Source organism: Crocodylus siamensis, chromosome 5 (genome assembly GCF_052110815.1).
Source record: "Crocodylus siamensis isolate JL-2025a chromosome 5, ASM5211081v1, whole genome shotgun sequence".
Classification (NCBI taxonomy): Eukaryota; Metazoa; Chordata; order Crocodylia; family Crocodylidae; genus Crocodylus; species Crocodylus siamensis.
In genome coordinates, this window is record NC_143399.1 from 28,427,202 (window position 1) to 28,450,305 (window position 23,104).

The 23,104-nt window shown below is 43.8% G+C and overlaps 1 protein-coding gene across 1 annotated transcript in view; it reads right to left on the reverse strand.

Moving 5' to 3' along the window:
* The window catches only part of ZNHIT6 (zinc finger HIT-type containing 6), a 66,531-nt gene that overhangs the window by 9,761 nt on the left and 33,666 nt on the right, over positions 1 to 23,104 (reverse strand). The window contains exon 9 of the mRNA XM_090048572.1: positions 2,575 to 2,699. Within this exon, the coding sequence (XP_089904698.1) occupies positions 2,575 to 2,699 (125 nt within the window). The remainder of the gene's footprint in view (positions 1 to 2,574; positions 2,700 to 23,104) is intronic.

The window sequence follows — 23,104 nt, forward strand, 5'->3', positions numbered from 1 at the left end:
CTTTCCTCCGAGATGGAACAGAATTAGCTTGTGCACTGAGGATTGCTCCCTTGAGGAGCAACCACTCTTCCTGAACTCCCCTCCCCCGGCATTGTGGTCCCTTAGGGCCTCACTGACAAGCCTCCTGAGCTTGTCAAAGTCGGCTTTCCTGAAGTCAAGGACTTCAGGGTTGCTGACTGACTTGCTGGCTTTACGGCAGATGGTGAAGGTGATCAGCTCATGGTCACTGTCACCCAGCTTCCCATCGATCATTAGGTCGCCGATTAGGTCATCCCCAGTAGCCAGTACCAGGTCGAGCAGTGCTTTACCTACGTTAGCCTGAAGACTTCTTGAGTCAGGTAGATGTCATCCATGTATGATAGAAAGCTTTGTGATTGCTCAGACTTTGCTGAGTGATACTCCCAAGAGCTGTCTGGGTAGCTGAAGTCACCCATGACAACCATGGATGATATAATTGGGAATTGTCCTGGACTTGATGACCTCTGGAGGTCCCTTCCAACCCTAAATTTTTACAATTCTAAGTGCCAGTGTGCACTGACTGTGGTGGTGAGGGTGGAAGGGGATGTAGTAGGGGTTCATCTGGTACAGCTGGGCGGGGAATGAATTCAAGATGTCTCTCCAATAGCTGTAGTCTATACACTGAAATTAAAAACAAGTTAGTCATTTTACATATATAGAATCGAATGGGGGGTGGTCATCATAAATTTAAAGTAATCTTTGATTTGGGTAAAGATAGTATTTTTTACTGTACTTACTTACTAGCCATAGAGTGTAACACATCTTGATTCATTGCTAATATTCTAAAAATGGTTTAACAGATCAGCTGTCAAACATACCTATTAGTTTTCCATAACTTTTTAATATTAGTCATCTTGATATTTAACAATTGATTGCTACTGCAAATTCAAAATGCATGTCTCTTCCCAAATGGCCTTCCTCATGTTCTCCCCACTTCGAGGCACCTCTAACCACCCTGGCCCAGATTCGGGCAACAGCCCTAGGCTGGTACTCAAATTAAGACTAGGCTTTTTTTCCCCTCCCCATATTGAATGGTGAATAAACATCATCTTGGATTCAACTAAATACAGTAAGTCTAACAATATTATTTATTTTACTGCTGTGGTTACACTACAGAAAATGTGCCAAATATCAGTAATCCTGGTAAGCACAAATGTAGGTATGTATTCTATATTTTAAACCACCTACCAATGGTATTAAAGTAGAGCATTTTTAAAAGCCCATAGCATTTTTCCCCACAGGCAATCCCTTACATTTGGAGATTTCATAGACATCAGGGCTGGAAGGGACCTCGGGAGATCATCGAGTCCAGCCCCCTGCCCAAAGGGCAGGAAGTCAGCTGGGGTCATAGGATTCCAGCAAGATAAGCATCCAATTTACTCTTGAAGGTGTTCAATGTAGGTGCTTGAACCACCTCCGCTGGCAGACCGTTCCAGACCTTGGGGGCTCGGACAGTAAAGAAATTCTTCCTTATGTCCAGCCTGAAATGGTCTTGTAGGAGTTTATGACCATTCGACCTAGTCATCCCTTGGGGCGCTCTGGTGAACAAACGTTCCCCCAGTTCCTGGTGGTCACCCCTGATAAACTTATAGGTGGCCATCAGATCACCCCTGAGCCTACGCTTTTCCAGGCTAAAGAGTCCCATGGCTCTCAGCCTGTCATCGTAAGATCTGTTTTCCTGACCTCTGATCATGCGCGTGGCTCTCCTCTGGACTCTCTCAAGCTTCTCCACATCCTTTTTGAATTGTGGAGCCCAAAACTGGACGCAGTACTCCAGCTGGGGCCTCACCAAGGCTGAGTACAAGGGGAGAATGACATCCCGAGATTTGCTCGAGAAGCACCTATGGATGCAAGCCAGCGTTTTGGTCGCTTTACTAGCCGCAGCATCGCATTGCAGGCTCATGTTCATCTTGTGATCAATGATGACCCCCAAGTCTCTTTCTTCTGTAGTGCTATCCAACGTAGCACTGCCGAGCCTATAAGGATGCTGCAGGTTTTTCCTCCCAGGTGGAGAACCTTGCATTTTTCGGTGTTCAACACCATCAGGTTCTCGTCTGCCCATTTGCTGAGCTTGTCCAGGTCAGCCTGGATCACCCGCCTATCTTCTGGCATGGATGCTTTGCCCCAAAGTTTGGTGTCATTGGCGAACTTGGCCAGTCCACTCTTGACTCCAATGTCCACATCATTAATGAAGATGTTGAACAGTATGGGTCCCAGGACAAAGCCTTGAGGGACCCCACTGGTCACAGGGCACCACGATGAGTGACTGCCATCAATTACAACCCTCTGGATACGACCACAGAGCCAATTTCCCAGCCAGCGGATCGTGGTGGAGCCAAGGCCACAACTGCCCAGTTTGGCCAAGAGGTGATCATGGGATACCAGATCAAAGGCTTTTTTGAAGTCAAGATATATGACATCAATCTCTTCTCCCTCGTCCAGGTGATAGGTCACATATTGTACATGACTTGCATTAATAAAGGGTGAACTCTTAATCATTGTTTATTCAACTAAAATATCCAAGTACAGCATAACAGGAAATAAATTTATGCTTACCTTGGCCAAGAACCACCATGCCATTCCTGATTTTTTTCAAAACCACGAGTAACGTTGGGTACTCAATTATTACTTTGTCTTTCAAATTGTCTAGAAGGCTTTTACTGGTATCCAGCTGATTGTACCTTTAAGAAATCGAAAAGTTTACTTTAACTCTTATAGCACTTAGTGATCAATAAGGTTTTTCCTTTTATTTTCCAGATATGAATAGAATGGTAGGTTGTAATTTTTCAGGGAAAGATCTGATTTTCAACTGGAAGCAAAATGTAAATAATAAATCAGTATTACTATTCATCTATATCAAAATTTACATTTTAAGAGTTCCTATCATTTTATAGTCTAAGAGTGTAGCAATGAGTGAAGTTAAAGTTCCTTTGAAGACTGGAACATTGTAAGAATTCTTAATAAAAACCTTAGTCCTCAAAACCACATTCTGAATGAAACATACAAAATTCAATACTCAACTTGTTTTTCTGAATCCATCACTGTTAGGACATGTTTAAAACTAGAGGTATCTGTAAGTTTTTATGTTTAAGGCTCTAATATTTAATGGTTTAATATCCATGTTTAATATTATCAGAATTGCTTTTGAATTGCCAATAGTTTATTAGACAGATAGAATAAGGAGACCATGTTGGCTGACACTGCTAAAAAGCAAAATTATGCCAGAGGCATCTAAAGCAGCTATCTTACAGATCAAACTAGTTGGATATATGATATAGACAATGTACAAACCCTATTATTGGAATCAGATTAAGAAGGGGTACAAATCTTGCTGTTCATCCCTCTCCCAAAGCCTCTCTCCATAGTATCATCTGCCAACACAACTCCCAGTAAAAAAAAACTCCCCTTATTTGTGTGTTTAGCTGGGTCACATGGTTAGCATCAGCAGACCTTTTCCATATATGGAATCCTCTCCTCCCCCTTCAGGAAGGACACATGCAAAGCCATTGCAGGCATCTGCCTTATGTAGCACAAATTATGCCGTAATAATAAACAAGTAAACTGAGCATATTCCCTCCAATTACATCCTATCATTGCAATGTACTCAGCAGACTCTGTAAACAACGAAACCAAAAGGACAGAATAATTTCCTGAAGGTTTTTGTAAGGCAAGCCTTGTTGTTATTACCTTATATAATAGCAGCATCTAATAGATGCTCAGATATTATTATGCCACAATCTGAGTAATGTGACTCCCTTCTTGCAATCAGGATTATTAAATTACTAGTAAACTACTGTATCAGTTGAAAGGCAAATAAAGTTCAGATAGAGAATAAGTGTGTGCATTTCCCTTACTGCTATTTCCTTTATGATCCCTTACATGATGTAGAGTTATTCTTTGCAAATGACCCTACTGTAGGAGTGCTCAATTTAACGCAGCCTGTAGAGCCATAGGTATCTATCCAACCAGCAGGGATCCCCAGAGATTGGGAAATTTGGCAGCCCGGGAGCGATGGCAATCAATAAGGTCAAGCCCTCTTCCTCTTGTGAAGCCAGGTTGAGCCTGGGCCATGCTTTTTCCCCTTACAGGGCTAAGCCATGCCCTCCCACCCCACCTTGCAAGGGCAGGTGGGAGCTAGGCTGCCCCCTGATCCCCTCTACATAGCCAGATGGGTCCTGCCATGACTGCCCCATGCCGGTTTGGGAACACCAGACAGATCTGGCCCACAGACAGCATGGGCACTGCCTACCTGCCCCACTGGCCAAAAAATTTGATCACCACTGCCTGACTGCATGGATGAAAAGTTACTGATAACCTTGGCTATTTACAGTAATTTGTTATTGAGAACAGCACATCACAGAAATCACAGATAAAAGAAAATTCTGCAGGTAAACAAATATCTGAGTTTTCTGGGATTGGAGGAACCTTAATTTAAGCAATAACTGTTTCTCTCTTGCATTCAACTTCAATCATCATGAAAATATTTGGTTTCATGTTTCTCTCAACCCAAAGTAATTATAACCTGTTCTTACTGAAACCCTTTAAACGGGTAACAGTATATTACATTTCTTATTGAATGAATGCATTCATAACTTGTGGATTAACACACATGAACAGAAACATATTTACTGCTTTATTTACAGTACTTAAAATACAGAGTATAGCAATACCTTTCCTTTGGCAAGGAGTACAACACATTCTTTTCTGGTTAAGCAAACATTTACCACCAAGAGGCTAAAGTAATTCACATGCCACAATACACTTTCCATTATCTCATGTTCTAGACAAAACATTTTTAGCGTCCAGCTTGGCCTAGCATAAAGCATTTATACTTTAAACTATTTTATGATAGCAAATTATTAAAGTGTTAGATCACCGAGTCAGGTTTTATTTTTTACTTAAAAAAAATATATATATATATTGGTCGACAGACAGTGACAGTTACAGAGAATATCTAGAACTTTAGGGCACTTAAGCGTGAACTGTAAGTTTGTTTTTAAGAGAATACATGATCAGGCTAAACATCAGACATATTTTAACTCCTCCCTTGCTATTTTTCCTTCCCTTCTCCAAAGAGCCTTAGCTTTTTCAATCCTGCACCAAATATAGCTATATATTTTGCCCATCAGTACCTATGTGCCTCTTTACAGTACTATCCTCAAGTCTGCTCCACCATATAGGTCTGAAAGACTTCAAGATTAACCCACCACTAGTACAGCATTTAAGTGAGTACTAGCAAACTGCCCGTCAAGCATGATGGGGGGTGGGGACAAAAGCCCACGTTGCCCCTCTCCCCATCCAAGGCTAGGACCATTGCCCCCCCTCCCTAGGTTAGGGTCCAGCTCCCCCCATTGCTTTGGGTTCCCCTTCCTCCCCATTGCTTCAGGTCCATTTCCCCCCATTCTCCCCTCTGGGTGTGGGCCCGTGTGCCCCTGCCCTTCAAGGCCCACTGCCACCACCACCTCCCAGGAACAGGGGGAGGTGGGGAAAGCTTGCCTGCGGCAGCTGCAGTGAGCAGCCATTGTTGTGGCGGTGGCACTGCTACTATAACCCCCACCCCCCTGCTGGCTGGTGTCGGGGGTCACACTCTGACCCCTGGCTCCAAGAAGCAGGGTGGCGGCAGAGGGGCGGCGCTCCAGCCCCAGTCCCTGCTGTCATGGCAGTGCTCCACCATGTGAGGGAAGGGTGAGGCCAGCGCTGTGCCATCAGCACCCCATTCTGCAGTCACCAAGGAGCAGAGCTGGGGAGGCAGAGCCAGCACCACTGGCCTCGCCCCCCCCCAGTCTGTCCCCTCCATCATGGCAGCACTCCGGTCCCCACTGTCCCCCTCTGTGCCCTAGGAGCAGGGCCAGGGTGGGCGAGGCCAGTACTGCTGGCCTCCCACTCTGCTCTGTCTGCTCCATCACCCCCGTCATAGTGATGCGCCAACCCTGCAGCCTCCGCATTACGGACAGACAGACAAAGGCTTTTATAGATATAGAATTTTAAAGTCAAATAGGATTTCACCTCAATCAGAATCAGCAATTTTTGTTCTGTCAGAAAGAGGTATGGCCCCCTTACTTTGTAAAGCTGGTGCCACTTAAGGGCAACAGGGACTGGTCTTCACCTTCCTGTCCTGCTCTTTCCAGTCATCCCTATCCTGATCCCTGGTCTGTATCTCAGGGAGCAAGAGTAGTTCCCATGACTGAGGTTGCTTCTACAGGGTCTCATGCCACAGACCATCTCCATACCCCCTCCTGGCAGCACCGGGAGTGTAGGAGGAAAGGAAGGGATGTGATGTGGTGGCAATGGCAGTAGCAATCTCCAGAGGTGCACATGCAGGCACTGCTGGAGTAGCTGGGAGCAGGTACAGGATGCTCAATGAGGGAGAAGAACACTTATCTTTAACAGGTTCTCATGGGACACATCTATCACGGTCATTACACACCCTTTAGGAAACAGTGGTCTAGTAATATGCAGGGGACCTGATCATGTAAGTTTCTGGAGAAAAAGGCAGGCAGGCAGACTGCCCTGAATACACAAATCAGATATTTTCTAGCTGTGCAGAAGTCTAATGCCAGACACTTGCACTTAAGAAGACCAGACAGATTAAATCAGAACTCAACGGAATTTAGACCATTGTAATGGTAGTATGGATATAGCAAACGATACATTGTAAAGGTTTGAATGGGTAAGTGAAATCAGCATACTCCTGTGGGAATGCAAGTTAGGTACATCAATGTCAATTTATGCATGGTGAGGGTTAAAGCTTAACTTGGCAAGGGCATGCTTCTTTTATCTACAGGAACATGCAGACCTAACAGTTGCACTGTAACAGCTGATGCCCAAACCTGAGTAGCAGCGACCCTTCCCTTTTAAAGTGGTTAAAAGTTCACTGGCCTATAGCTTCAGAGTAGGAGATTAGTGAAAACAACTCAGCAGCAATAAGACAATTCTAAAATAGCCCTCTGTTAAAAGCATCAATCTGAGGGTAATTCCAGTTCTTGTTCCCTGAATTCTCTCCAATCTTCTTTATAACCCCCGGCTTCTTCCTCTGTCCACTGTCTGTGCTTTGAGCATTCACTCATGCCTCCCCTTTGACTTGGAATGGTCTCTCTCCCCCAAGTCCTTTCTTAAAAGGAACATGTTCTAGCAACCCTACATCATTTCATCAGCTGGCCTGTCACCCATAAGAATTACCAAGCCAAACCTCAAAAAAACACTAGACTTTTATTAAAAATGAGATCCTAAAAAATATTCACTACTTTATGACATGCAAGGTTGTTTTTTTTAAACACCTCCATTGGAAAAAGTTACCATGAACCTCGTCATCCTTGACATTTTTCCTAGAGCCCCACCTGTGTTTGTCCCGGAATGGAAATATCCTGGGCTTGGTATGTACCTATAATGCCCTTCTAATCAGGGTTCAGCGAGTGGCTGAATGCACTGCTACTTTTCTACCATTGATTTAATGATGCAAGTCCAGGAAGACCTTCCAGACACATTTTGTGATGTCCCCGGATAAACTGTTAGCACTTAATCCCATGAACCTTTTAAGGATTTATCCCGGAACAACGGAGCTGGATGTCTGATAAAATGGTTAATCTCAGGACAAACTTAACATCTGTTTGTAGCCTCAGAATCTTAGATTTCTTTTATAAAAAGATGTATGTTTTAATCATTGTGGCCAAATGTTTTAGTTATGGCCAAGTGGAAGGTTTGAAGAACGTGAATCCTACATGCTTAAAGCCCAAAAGCAAACAATAAAGGCTGCTTGCAGACATTAAAAAACAAAAACAGCGCTTTACTTTAAACTCAGGGTGTTCCCACGCTGAGCCCAGCACATGCCCAGAAAAGGTAGTGTGTTAGTTGGCCCTGGCTTGCCCAACATATGTATAGATAAGACGCTTTAGTGGGGGTTTTTTGGCACTTTTATCTAATAGCTGATTGAATCGGCTTTAGCTAAAAGTGCCAAAAACCCCTGCTAAAGTGCCTGATTTATACAGTGCTGCAGAGCCGGGTCCAACTAATGCGCTGCTGCTTCTGGTAAAGGGCATCTGTTTTGTTTGTTTTTAACAGCTGCAAGCAGCCTAAATGTACTAAAAGAATCTCATGACTTAAATCCATTAGATAGTTAGAATGTATTACACTGATTACCGCCATATAAATGCTCACAAAACTGGAGGCCTTCCATCTGGCTGCAGAGAAATGGCTTCACCTCTCCTCTCCCGAACTCTGAAACGTAGACGTTGCCTCACTACCCCTCTCCAGTCCCTCCCCATGTCGTCCTCTGTCACAGTCATATCTCCATTTTTAGTCGATCCTTCTTTAGGGCTGCTCACCTGCTTCAGAAAGGAATGACCCCAGGCTCCAATCTCTTTGAAGACCTTTCCTCAGTGTAGGTTCTGACTTACCAGATGGAGGCAGCTCTCCATGCTGCTGGCTCTGCTCCATGCTGCACTGTGGCTGTGCGCAACATGGGCATTTATCAGCAAAATTATTGGCCCGATATCCTATATAGACAATTTTCTTCATATTGGTACCGATTCAATATTGGATCAATGTATTGGTGCACCTCTACTAATAATGCAGTTAAATGGGCTGAAACAGACAGTGGCATGGAAAGCAAAGAAGAATTTTTAGTTGGTCTAATAAAAGATATTGCATCTACCCAAAGAACCTTGTCTGCCACTGCAGTTAAAGCAGCTAATGTATTTGACCAACATGCAGATAACCAATGTTGGTTACATTGTAACCAACAAGCAGAAAATTGAGACTGACACTGTGTTATGCAGTGAAACAAATTACGCGCTTACATAATATGCATACAATGGGACTACACTGTAATAAAATCCTGTTTCCCCTCAATATTCAGTTTTAAAGATCCACCTAAAATTGGAGCATTTGGGGAAAACACAGCACCCTCATATCACTCCTCAGGAAATCTGTCATTGATACCTCAGTTTTATCTGTCACCTTTTTACGGACAGGAACCATATGTTACTTTCTCAAATACTGTGTAGCTTTGAGGTTCTAATTTTTTTTTCTCATTAACATTATCTGTTAAGGTTTCCAAAAAGTCTGGCTGCCTGCAATTTCATACTCTAGAGCAGCAGTTATCCTTTTCAGATTCAAAATGTTATTGAATGTGGCATCACACTTGGCTGAAAACCACTATTGCACACCGTCATAGCTCACCTCAGCAGTTCTCAACCAGGACATGACTGCCACTGAAGTCAGGTAAAATGCCTGCACGTAAGCAGATCATAGTTTCAGCATGTACGTGTACTCCTCCTGCATTCGAGTTATATCTGGTAAGTCCAGAGCCTCCTTTTGCCACGGGCCTTCCCAATCCAACCCTGCACAGCATCTCCTGGAAACCGAGGCATGCGGGGCAGGTGGAGTTGGCTTGCATGCAACATGAGCCAGCTCTTGCTTGCTTTAAGCCCTAATGCAGAAGAAGCATTCACTTGTGCTGCAGCTCTTCCTGGTTGGGCTATGCACATGGTGCATGGGACACTTCTACCTCGTCACAGCTGCAGTGGTTGCCCCAGTTGAGAACCACTACTCTACAGCCACTCTCTACCACTCTCCAGGAAGGTAAAAAGAAAAAAAAAAAAATACAGCCTCCTAATGCTCCTGTAGTTAGTAATTCTATATCAGACCACTATCACAACAAACCCCCTTCACTTAAGCCTACAGCTATCGTGTCAGTAGTGAAACTTCTCTTTACTATCTCCTGCTAAGATCGGGTTTTCCTGTATGTCATCAACAGGAACTCATGATTTAATAATAAAAATCTTGCAAAGTGGGATTAAAGTTAAAACTTAAACATGTGATTTCTGGAACTCATAGGTCTTTAGCCACAGGAAAAGGAATCTCTGTTCAGATATATAACTGCATTCATGTTTCAAAATGCAGTAATTTTCAAAATTTTGTTGTGGTCATAAACTGCATAACCATAATCACCTTTGAAATGTGGGTAATCTTGAAACAAAAACTCTTCCCCCTAAAACATTTTGTTGCAATGCAAATTAAGTGGAAACATTAATGTATTTTATTAATATAACTACTGAATTGTCTGTCAAGAATGGTGGGTAGGGACGGAGTGTCACTACCCACCACCCCATGCCGCTGCCGCCTGCCAAGCGCAGTGCAGGGGGGGGCTTACCCTGTTGTCCCCGCTGCCAACTCCCCATGCTACATCCAAGGGGTGGCCTGCCCACCCCCCACCAGCCCTGCTCTTTGAAGGCGATGGCAGCACTGGCGGTACAGCGCTGGCCTGGCCCCCCCCCTTCTGTCCCTTCCATCATGGCAGCACTCTGCTGTGCTAGTCTGCCCCCACAGTCCCCTGTGTCCCCCTCTGCTGGGGGCGGAGTGCCACCATGACAGCAGGGACGAATCTGTCCAGCACCACCTCCGAGGAGCAGGGCTGGGGGAGGCCCGAGGCCCTGGCCCCTCAGCCTTTGCTGTGATGGTGGCACCCTGCTGTGTCTGTCTGTGGAGAACACTCCAATTGGTTGTTGCAGTAAGCATTGCAATTGGCTACTGAAACAACCAATCAGAGTGCTCATAAAGGTTATGGACAGACAGACTACGGCTTTTATTATATTAGAATTAAGACAAAATAAAACAGGAAGTTTCATAGTATCAATTTTGGGCCCAGCCCGACAATCTCAGTAACTCCAGGGAAGTAAATTGAATTCTCTTGACTAAAGCACAGGATTGCACCATTCAGTGGATATCTATTTTTGCCTTAAAGAAGGGTACAAAAAAAATTGCGTGTAACACTTAGAAGGTCTCTCCCAAGCACTCTCAAGCACTCATTCTGTAGCATAGAAGATAATAACTAACAGATGAACTTTCATTCCTAAGTGGTGAATAACCCCACCGTGTGGTTATGATTTGGTGAACACTGAAGTAGTGAGATACACTTCTGACTTAGAAGGAAAAAGAACATCTGTATTTCAAAATGTGAATAAATTTGGTCCTGAAACAACATAATTTTTTTTATATTTAACTATTCTTAAAATTCTAACAACATTCAAAGACCTGCTTTAAATTTTAACAACTGGTAATCTGAATTCACAAAAGAAAAAGTGAAACTTTTTTAAAAGAACACTCTTCAGCTTGAAATTAGTGAAAAACTAATACCTCCCCAAAACTTAAGTTTTACCACCATAATAAAATATACACAAATTATTTTTAACTGCGCTGTGAAAGAGAGCCTGATCTTAAGTGAATTCAAAATTTTACATATTAAAATAATACATTCATAGTTAAAAATACACTAGCATTAACTACATATTTACTCAAATCTGAGATGATCATGATTATAAGATGACCCTCCGCCATTAATTAGATTCTATATATAGAACGTAAGATGAAAAGGTTTTTTTCCCCCATGCCAATAGGGGGAAAAAAACCTAGTCTTGTATTTGGGTAAATACAGTAGTTTATGTTTCATAGTTTCATAGTTTCTAGGGTCGGAAGGGACCTGAGCAGATCATCTAGTCCAACCCCCTGCCATGGCAGGAAAGAGTAGTGGGGTCAAATGACCCCACCAAGATGTGCATCTAACCTCCTCTTAAAGACCCCCAGGGTAGGAGCCTGCACCACTTCTCTTGGAAGCTGGTTCCAGACCCTAGCCACCCTGACTGTGAAGTAGCGCCTCCTGATATCTAACCTAAACCTACCCTCTGCCAGCTTGTGACCGTTATTCCTGGTTACTCCTGGCGGTGCTTGGGGAAACAGTGACTCCCCCAATGCCCGCTGATCCCCCCTGACTAGTTTATAACAGGCCACTAGATCCCCCCTCAGCCTTCTCTTTTGGAGGCTGAACAGGTTCAGGTCCCATAGCCTCTCCTCATAGGGCCTGCCCTGCTGTCCCCTGATCATATGAGTGGCCCTCCTCTGGACCCTCTCCATGCTGTCGACATCCCTCTTGAAGTGCGGTGCCCAGAACTGGACGCAGTACTCCAGCTGTGGCCTGACCAGTGCCGCATAGAGGGGGAGGATCACCTCCTTGGACCTGCTCGAGATGCATCTGTGGATGCATGACATGGTGCGGTTGGCCTTCCTGACTGCCTCCCCACACTGCCGGCCCATGTTCATCTTGGAGTCAGTGATGACCCCCAGATCCTTTTCCACCTCCGTGCTGACAAGAGGGGAGTTCCCCAACCTGTACATATGGTGCCGGTTGTTCCTCCCCAGGTGCATCACCTTGCACTTGTCTGTGTTGAAACCCATCCTATTCTCGTCCGCCCAGCCCTGAAACCTGCCTAGGTCTGATTGTAGCCTGTTGCATCCTTCCAGTGTGCCCACGTCCCCCCACATCTTAGTGTCATCAGCAAATTTGAACAGGGTGCTTTTTACCCCCTCATCCAAATCGCTGATGATGTTGAACAGTGCGGGCCCGAGGAATGAGCCCTGCAGAACCCCACTGCCCACGTCCTTCCAGGTTGAGAAGGACCCATCCACTACCACCCTCTGGGTGCGGCCCTCCAGCCAGTTGGCGACCCATTTGGCTGTGTGGGTGTCTACACCACAGCCCCCCAGTTTCTTAATGAGAACAGGGTGAGAGACAGTGTCAAAAGCCTTCCGGAAGTCCAGGAAGACTATATCCACTGCTACCCCTGCGTCTAATGATCTGGTGATCTGATCGTAAAAGGCCACCAGGTTGGTCTGACAGGACCTGCCACTGATGAACCCATGTTGGTTGCCCCTAAGCATGCAGTCCCCTGCTGGCCCCTCATGGATGTGTGCCAGCGTAATTTTCTCGAACAGCTTGCCTAGGATCGAGGTGAGACTAACCGGCCTATAGTTTCCCGGGTCCTCCTTCCTGCCTTTTTTGAAGATGGGGACCACGTTGGCCCTCTTCCAGTCCTCCGGTACCTCACCAGAGCACCACGAGTGCTCGTAAAGCCGTGCCAGGGGACTTGCAATGACCTCGGCCAGTTCCTTTAGAACTCTAGGGTGGAGATCATCTGGGCCGGCTGACTTGAATACGTCCAACCCCTCCAGAAGCTCCCTAACTAAATCCTCGCTAACCTGTGGCCCAGGTGTGCCTCCCCCGGGGCCCGAGGGGGGCCCAGCAGGGAGGTGGCTGTTCTGGTCCCTACTTAGGAAGACGGAGGCAAAGAAATCGTTAAACATGTTAGCTTTGCTGTCTGGTGTGACGACCAAGTTTCCCATCGCGTCCTGCAAGGGCCCCATATTACCTGGGACCTTCTTTTTACCCCCTATGTATTTAAAAAAGGACTTCTTGTTGTCCTTAATCTGGGAAGCTAGCCCCAGTTCCATCTCTGCCTTGGCCTTCCTAACTACCCCCCTACATCCCCGAGCAACTACAGAATAGTCCTCCCTGGTGATGACCCCTTCTTTCCATTGGGTATAAGCCTCCTTTTTAGCAAGGAGACATTCCTGGATGCTTTTGGTGAGCCACGGAGGCTTGTGTGCTCTCCTGCTCCCTTTGATCCTCGTTGGGATTACCTTCCTTTGGGCTTGGAGGATTGTCTCCTTAAGGAGAGACCACTCTCCTTGGACACCTGGCTCCCCTCCCCTCCGGGACCTCAGCACTTCTCCAACTATCCTCCTTAGCTCGTTGAACTCTGCCCTCCTAAAATCTAGGGCTGCTGCCTTACTGCATGCCTTTGCCACCTTGCGCTGGATGGTGAATTCCAGCAGGCGATGATCGCTGTCGCCCAGGTGGTCGAGCACCCACAGCCCCCTCACCAGGTCATCACCCGTGGCCAGCACTAGGTCCAACAAGGCATCCCCCCTGGTGGGGCTGTGCACCTCCTGGGTTAGATGGAGGTCCTGCACTCTGACCAAGAATCTACATGAGCGTTCAGACCTGGCTGACTGCTCCTCCCAGAAGATGTCCGGGAAATTCAGGTCCCCCACGACTACCACATCCTTAGCCTTCGCTACCTCTGTGAGCCGACCCAAGAATTCCTGGTCAAGCTCTTCTCCCTGGTTGGGAGGTCTGTAGTAGATGTTGTTATGCTACTTTGTAAACCTCTTCTTTGTGAGCACTGTTAGGTTATGCTTGTATGAGCCTTTCCTTTCTTAACTTCCCCAGTTACTGTAAACTCTTGTGGAGCTCTACCTGTGCTAATATAGAGCAGCTGGTGTCTTTAACATCATTATGCTATTGCCTACTCTTTCTTAAAATAAGTTCCTGTCTAACCTTGCACTCATGATAACAATGGTAAAAAAAAAAATTATGAAAAGGACAGCATATACTTTTTAAAACAGCCTGTCTTCTTCAGGCTATTAGTTGGTCCTATAGTCTTGCCAGGATAGAAACAGTAGTAAGACTGTCTAGAGTAGGGGACTCATGGAGCCTGTATAGCTGGCCTGTGGAACAGAGGCTCTGCTGTGGGGTGGGGTACCTTCCCTGCACTTTGCTGCAGTCAGGTGACTGGATCTTCCAACATCTTTCCACAGCTAAGCAGCAGTGAAAAGCAGAGGAAGCCACCAGGTCCCAAATATCCACCCACCACTTACCTGAGCTGGATCATTCTGGCTTCCTACCAGAAAATGCTGCCAATCCCTAATATGGAGGACCCAACAAAATGGGAATGTAATATACTCTTTACAAACACGTTAGATACACTTTATCGCTTGTCTATACTCACATAAACTGAAAATAAGCATATTTCTTTTCAAAGAATAAATGTTGAAAGAGTCAAGAAAACAGAGAAGGAATAACTTTATGCCTTTCCTTCATATTCCTTTTCAGCTCTTTCCTCCTGTTATATGATGATAAATTTCAGCCATTAATTGCCTTCAAACAAAGATCCAATTGAAGAAGGGCTATAACCAACCCTTCTGCAGGCTACAGAAATACTGCCAAGTATAGAAATCAAAACACGAATGAAAGCAGAAGCAATAGAAAAAATAATAAAAATTCTTGCACTAATATATTCCAGGGTGCTAACATACAATGAGAAGAATGAAGCAAGACCCAGTTAAAGACCATAGGAACACTATATCTACTTCCCAGATAAATTATATATTATGGAACATGGCACGTTCTGAATACCCAGTCAAGACAAGCTATTCACTGTTAGTTTAGAGATATTAGAAAACAATTAATGCCAGAAAAAAGGCACTAAGAAATTGAATGCAGCTAAGTCACCTCCAAGGCACAAAGACTGTCCTTGTTTAAACTCTTGAGAATGAGGCAATGGCTCAAAGAGTAAAACTTGTTTAAAGGCAAGCATAGAAAAATAAATCAGTTGATGGCAAAGCAACAGAAGCAGATAAGGTATCTATTCCAATGATTCATTTGATAGAGTGCAAGGAGTAACTTGTGTTAAAAGGGTTCAGGATGTACAATCATGATCCAAAAACTCTAGAAGATAAACCATTCTGTATTAACTTCTTAGGTCCTTATGGGAGGAAGTGACAGACGATAACAGGAAATGAGTGTGGAATTAATGGTCTCTTGGTTCAGTTCTACCAGGTTCTAAATAAGTTCTAAAATTTCAGGAAAGCAAAATGTTGAGGAAGTAAGTGATCTAGTAAGATGCAGTATTGAACCGGTATGAGAATCAGTTGGAGATTCCCACAAAACACCACAATTAAGGTGCAACAGGCTATAATGCTTTTATAAAAACAAGAATTAGCCTTGTGGTTTTGGAAGGGCTACTGAGACCTCAAAAGAATCTGCAACTTGGTAAAATGGGAAGGTAATTAAACAAGAATACTTTGAGCCATGCATGGCTAAGACACAAAAGTGCAACAGAAGAGCATACTGAGCTATCTGGTCAGTCAGAGGCGCTAAAGGATACAGGAAGTCTCCTGAGGGGGGAAATACTAAGGAAGAAAGAAAATAAAAGCAGGTCACCTAATAGGAAAGGAGTGTGAATGACTGAGGTTTCAAAAATTACCTTTAAAAAACCAAGGACATCTGTTTCCTAAAAGAAAATGAAAAATCAAAACATGCAACTTCCATCAACAGTAAGATACTGGAATAATTATAGAGAATAAAGGGAATGCAAGCGATGCAATGTATTTTGATTATAGTACATCCTGATTACACTGTGTCTTAATCACTATTACTTGAATCATTAGTGTAAACAAGCATGTGGACTAAAGCCTGCCAAAAATATTGGAACCAGCACATAATAAAAATGTTAGTGCATCAGCTAAGGGAAAACTGTTAGATCAGCTTTGACATCCTAATTAATGGAAGCAAAGGGCACATTTATAACACTTCCGAATGAGACACAATGGAGACAAAATGTATTACTTGTAAACTGCAAAGAATTTGGTAAGTCATGCTGTGGGCACAGCTTGGGAAACTGCTTTCAGAAGCAGAGCATGCTTTGGAGCTGAAGCCAGACACACGGATCTTGCTATTTAAAGAAACTTCGGTAACACATTCTTGTTTTACGTATTTAGCACTCTTGCCTGCCTAGCAGTATTTAAAAAAAATTACTAGCCAAAGGTGGGGGCATAAATGGATTTAAAGATTACAAAACCAGAAGGGCACCAGTGTAGTCTCATCTCCTACGTAACACAAGCCTTAGAACTTCACCCCCGTAAGCTCTGCAGTGGAGTGAATTATTCTTGTTTATGTGAACAGAATCAAATCCAGTAACTTGTGGTTTGAATTAGTGTATATCTTAGAAGACCCTCATTCTCACTGTAAAGAACCTGACAGATGATCAGTTACTAACTCTTTTTAATACATGCCGATACTTAATTGCACTAGGGCTGTGCAGAGCTTTGGTAGCCAATTTGATTTGGAGATCGAATCTCAGAATCGTATCGGGAGACCAATTAAAAGCTCTGCCCTGCTGCTGCTTCCACCCGGAGCAGCTGCTGCTGCTGCTTGCCAGAGGGCATGGCAGTGCTGGGAGTGGGACCTATGCCCTGCTGCCACTTCCCCATTCTGCCTGGAGCAAGCCACACCCGCATCCTGCCTCCCCTTTGTCCCAGCTGGTGGCAGCAAGGCACAGCGCCTGCTTCGAGCACTGCCACACCCGCATCCTGCCCCCACAACCCCCTTCCCAAGTAATGCGCCCTTCCCCACCACCCCAGATGGGCAGCTTGTCCCAGGCCCAACCCCAATCCCTCCCACCCCCATGCCCCTTCCCTCCCCCAACCCCAACAGACTAGTCAGCTGCCTGTTTAGTCTATGGCTGAATCTCCGAAGCGGCGCCAAAGTGGCGCTGAATCTTTTGGACCAGATTCAGCTGAATTGAATCGTGACAGTGATTCAAATCTCCAGATCGAATCACTGTCCTCTGAATTGGCAGAATCCGAAGTGAATACTTGCTGCTTTGCACAGGCCTATTAATTACCCGTGCTGTTCCAAAGCTGCATCTTTTCTTGTGTTTTCCTAACTTAACTTCCAGCCACTAGATCTTGTTATGTTCTAGTCCGCTAGATTAAAGAGTTATATACTGACAGATTACCTTCTTGTGCTGGTACTTTGGGCCTTCACTGTGTGACATAGCTGGCATCTCAAGGGTGGGGAGACAGTGTCCAAGCAACATGTTTGATGTCTGACTACAGCAAGTCGCACAGGGCTGCTATAGCTGCATAATTTTAAGAAGCCCTAGTGAGTCCTTATTTCAGGCTGGCTGAAAGTACTCCTAACTGTCAGAGTCCAACACTAATCCAAAATTAAGATACAGAACATAGACTGAAAGTCTCTTTAAAGCAGATGTAGAAAGACAGTTTCCTTTGTGTCAAACTGTACTTTGTGACAGAAGGTAATGAAGGTAACAAGCAACTACAAAAGCTTCTGCAGTAGTGCAATGTAATCAAGTGTAGCTCAGAACAAGGCTATCTGGAAATACCAAACTAGAATGTCAATTAACTGTGGACAGAAGGAAGCTGCAGTTAAAAGAACTCAGTGCTATCTTACATTCACTGCTTTTGTCATGTTCTTCCTATTTCCATGAATAGGGAGATGTAGTGGGGAAAAAAAAAAAAAATCAATCATTCCCCCAGTTATTTTAGACTGGAATAACCCTTTCGTAGTTTATCTTACCTAACAGTTAAACACAGACTCCTCACATTCTTACTCTTTCCAGATTTTTATATTTTACATGCATAGGAGGATCCTAGTCATATATTTGCCAATAAAGGGCATTCACCCTTTGCAATGAAAGGGAAAAAATATAAGTTATAAAAATAAACAAAGTAAGGTGATGTCCAAATAAATCAGTCCTCATTCCTTTCCATCAAAAGCAGAAAAACAGAGGAAGTCCACTTTGGCAGAGATGAAAGGAAATAGCTTTGGTTCTCCTTTTGAGAAGGGAAACTCAGTCATAGAGTCAGATTTTGCCTCTATGACGAGAAACAGCTAAGAGACCATTTTTCACAGGTCTGGTCTTAGAACTCAATCATGCAACAAGGGTGTTGGTTGTAGCCATATTGGCCTAAAGACATAGGCAGACAAGGTTTCTGCGGCCTCTGCCCTCATCCCTACTCCCCCCCCCCAGCCCTGCTGTCCATGCCACACACACATGCACGCACACACACTCTATATCTGGAAGCAGTTTGCCAGGACCAGCATGCAGACCATGTGACCCCTGTCAGCCAGTCACCTTGCCTGCTGCTCCCAGCCCCAAGCACCCAGCCTGGGAAAGCAGAGGCAAAGCAAAAAGCCAGACATTTGCTTGCATTTCAAAAACCTGCCCGGACATGAGGACAGGGGGCCCCAAAAAAGAGGACATGTCCAGGAAAACCCAGACGTATCATAACCCTAATCAAAATACTCACTTCTATTGAGAGAGTCCAGAGGAGAGCCACACGCATGATCAGAGGTCAGGAAAACAGATCTTACGATGACAGGCTGAGAGCCATGGGACTCTTTAGCCTGGAAAAGCGCAGGCTCAGGGGTGATCTGATGGCCACCTATAAGTTTATCAGGGGTGACCACCAGGATCTGGGGGAACGTCTGTTCACCAGAGTGCCCCAAGGGATGACGAGGTCGAACGGTCACAAACTCCTACAAGACCGTTTCAGGCTGGACATAAGGAAGAATTTCTTTACTGTCCGAGCCCCCAAGGTCTGGAACAGTCTGCCAGCGGAGGTGGTTCAAGCACCTACATTGAACACCTTCAAGAGTAAATTGGATGCTTATCTTGCTGGAATCCTATGACCCCAGCTGACTTCCTGCCCTTTGGGCAGGGGGCTGGACTCGATGATCTCCCGAGGTCCCTTCCAGCCCTGATGTCTATGAAATCTATGAAATGGTAACTTCTTCATGTGTCCCAAATTAAGATCCCTCTACCAACATGAACAGCTAATATATTCTTACAAGCCAAGGAAGGATCTCTTCCCTTTCCCCATGTAAAAAGATTTCAGAGCTGCTCACATAGATGAAAGATGAGTACAGCTTATGAAAAGCCTTCTCAGATACCTCTAGCAAAGGAGTGTTTAAACCTTGGCCTGTGGGCCAAATCTGGCCCCTCGCAATGGGTCAGGCTGTGAGGCTCCCATTGGGTCCAGAAATTTGGAGGACCTGTAGGAAGCCCCAGGTCCTGCATGCTATGTTGGGCAGCTGATCCTGGGTGCATGGAGCCAAGCAGGGGCAGTCAGTGGTGCCAGGGCCCAATCTCAGCATGGGGGTCTGGGAGGCGACAGTGCTAGGTTTCAGGATCCAATCCTGGTACATGGGGCCAGGCAGGTACTAGGCCCCAGAGCCCTAACCAGACATGTGATGCTGGGCAGGAGCAGCGCCTGGCCCCAGAACTGTCTGGTTACATAAGTACTGATCCAGCCCGCAGACTGGCCCTGTACCACTCATCTAGCCCACAGGGCCCAAAGCTTGAGCACCACTACTTTATAACACTGCAAGATGACTAGACAGTGAGCCATAATTAAAGCTTATGGTACTACACCACTCACTTCCCTCCTTACATAGGTTCACTACATTTATGTGTTCTGCCCACCTAGTGTACATACAGACTGTAAGAAAAAAAACCAAACAAACCTGATGAAGGGCCAGTATTTTAATAAGTCTTTGTACAGAGTAGCACTTTAAGGTTCCAACTCCCTGGCTGAGACCTTTAGGTACTACTGCAATACAAACAACTTAAAGCAGAAGTTTCTGAACTTTTTCTTCTTGCATGCCCCCTTCCAGATTTACCAGCTGCCTGTGTACCCCTACCTGCAGACATTTTATATTTGAACCCCTTAAACGCCAAGTATTATTATCATGAAAATTAAATCTGCCATTACATAATTTCTCCTGTGTACTCCCCAAGAGATGTCTTGCACACCCCCAGGGGTATGTGCGCCACAGTTTGGGAACTCCTGTCTTAGAGTTCATTAAATCCGGTAGAATTCACTACCAGGCACTAGATGTTGTTTAAAAAATGGAAACAAAATAGTTCTTAAAGTGATTCTTTTGGGGAATATGACTTATTACTGAAGATTGCAAGATGGACAAATTCTGTTTAAAGTAGATTACTTCAAAAGGTCAAATAATTGTAGTAAGATACCATGAACATTCAACTATGTGCACTAAAGCTTCAGATTATGAGTACTTTTATAGTCAAGCATGACTAGATTTCTGTTTCCAGTCTGTGTTGCGTAACGTACGATTTTCAGTAAAAATTTAAATGGATGGGAATGAAAAGGGATAATCCTTACAGTAAAAACTGCAAGCGTTGGAATCAGACATTTCTATTGTTTTCTTTAGCTAAAGAATTCAAGTCAGATATTAAAGGAACAGACACTAATGTCCAGAGGAAGAAAAGGCTAAAGGAACCTTACCTGAACACAAAATGGTTGGGGCAACAAACAGCCATTAGGGATGAAGATAGTAACCACAGATGAATTTAACAGGCATGTCAAGTGATAGGAAATGGTAAAAGGAAGAAAATTTTAATAAAAAACAAAATTGGGGAAGAATCCAATACAAACCATCAGAGACAGAAGGACTATGCTTAAAGGAAGACAGTGCTCATTTTCCACTGAGCAATGCAAAGCAGTCAGACTATCCGTAGCGAACTACTGGAAAATAGCCGTCATAAATAAGCTTCCTGTTTCTATAAAGCTGGCAGAGCTCACTCTGTGGGTACCAGATGGGGTGTGGCATTATTCTGCTCCGCCTTTCACTGGCACAAGATGGAACAGATCCTAGGCTGGGTTTCCTGACAAATCTAAGCCCCTCAGCCAAAGAGCTGTATCCATAACCTGCATCTCTCCTATACCAAGTGGAGCTCAGATATATGGGAGAATTGGGCCCTATATGAAACTGGAGCCATGAAACAAGACATTTGAAACACTGGCAGAAAAGTAAGGCCCCCAGAAAAAATGCTTGAAAAAAAATCTATATTACAGCTAACCTGAATTGCTGAACTAAGAAACCAACAGTATACTGAGTGTCAATTCACAACAGTTGACAGGTAAGAATTGGTTCAGGAATGTAACACTAATAGGCATGCAAATTATTATTTTTTTAAAATAGCAAATGTGTATATGAGCAATTGCCATTTTTAATGGTAAATATGTATATGACCAAAAAGTACCAATTATCTGCACAAGTAGTCAGTCTTACATGTATGAAATTACAAGCAATAATGCAGCACAAAGCAAGTTATTTAAGAAGGCTGATAAGTAATTAAGAAAATGCTTACACTGTTTGTTGTAACGTTCAAGGTTTTTCTCAATAATCTTTAAGGATACTACTTACTCCCTTTAAGTGTTCACAGAATGCCAGATACTTAAAGGATTTGTTTTGATGATGGGAAAATAAAGAAAACATTAAAGTTGTATATAAAAAAATCCCTCTTGATAAATACCCTTATTGTTTACCCTATGCTTTGAATTCCAAGACAATTTTATGAAGCTCAAGGGACATATCTAAGTACAAACAAAAGAAAAAAAAAATTGAAGGACACAATTAAATTGATGTTTCCCTCCATTTTTGCCTACTACCATCGATTGTGGCCATTATTTCAACTGAAAGCCTATAAAGAAAGCTTCTCAATTTTTTAAAGATAAATAGCCTACTTGTGCAAACTTTATATTTGTTCAGAGTCAACTATAATGTGCATGCTCAAAAGCAAACAAAAAATAAAAACTAATAAATTCTTATGAAGCCACAGGGCATCCCAACACATCCTTTTTCTTGGATGTTCATTACTTGCAAGAGATGAAGTTGCACTGTCTGAATTTATCAGAGTTTAATTTAAGAGATCTTAATGGCATAATATTTACAGATTCTAAATTGTCTTTAATCCTGAGGCAAGTTTTCTGGGCACGGAAATAAAAGCTATTCAAGGGAAATAACTCCAACTTCTGCCAGTTGATTCTGAGACAGGAAAGTGCTCCAAAATTACTAACAACATCCAAAATTCTGGGAAGTGATTGCATTGGGTCAGTCAGTAAAAGCAGAATAAAGGGCCACTAGCATAAAGCAAGTTAGCTGAGAAGCACTTCTGATGCCTGTTGAATAGACTTCTCTTCCTCAGCCCACCAGAACAAGTGTTTTCCCTATGCATCAGTCACTGTCACTAAAGACTAAAAGGTGCACTCTGATGTTGGAACCGGTACAAAGAATACTTGCATGATTGTAACTCTTAAGAGAGCAAGGAAATGTGACTTGTGCTAAAAAAAAAAAAAAAATGTAGATTTCAATACAGCAGCTTTGCGAATCTGTGAATTCCACTAAAGTCAATGGAAGTTTTGCATTAAGAATACTAGTAGGGTACCATCCAGTTTTACTCAATATTCCAGTTCCTTCTGGGACACAACCCAAAGCCAACTGAAGTCAACAGATGGCTTTTAGGCCTGCCTGGCCAGATCTTCAAAGGGAAGAAAACATCTAGAAATGCTCATAGGTACCTAGCAGTATTTTCAAAAGGACCAAAGACCCTGAGGAGTTAAGACAGCTCCGTGACAGTTTATTCTGAAAAAGGTATATTATTGACAAGTGTCATGAACATTTAGCAAGCTAGAAAGAAATGTTATGGATAAAAGGATCCACGTTTACTTTTTTCAAAAGTTATTTAATGTAATTGAATGATCAAGAACTCCTGTTAAAACTAGAGATAAATATTTAAACTGGTTTCACACAAAATTATTTAGCCTGGAAAAGCAAACTTCCCAGTACTATGGTTTTATTACT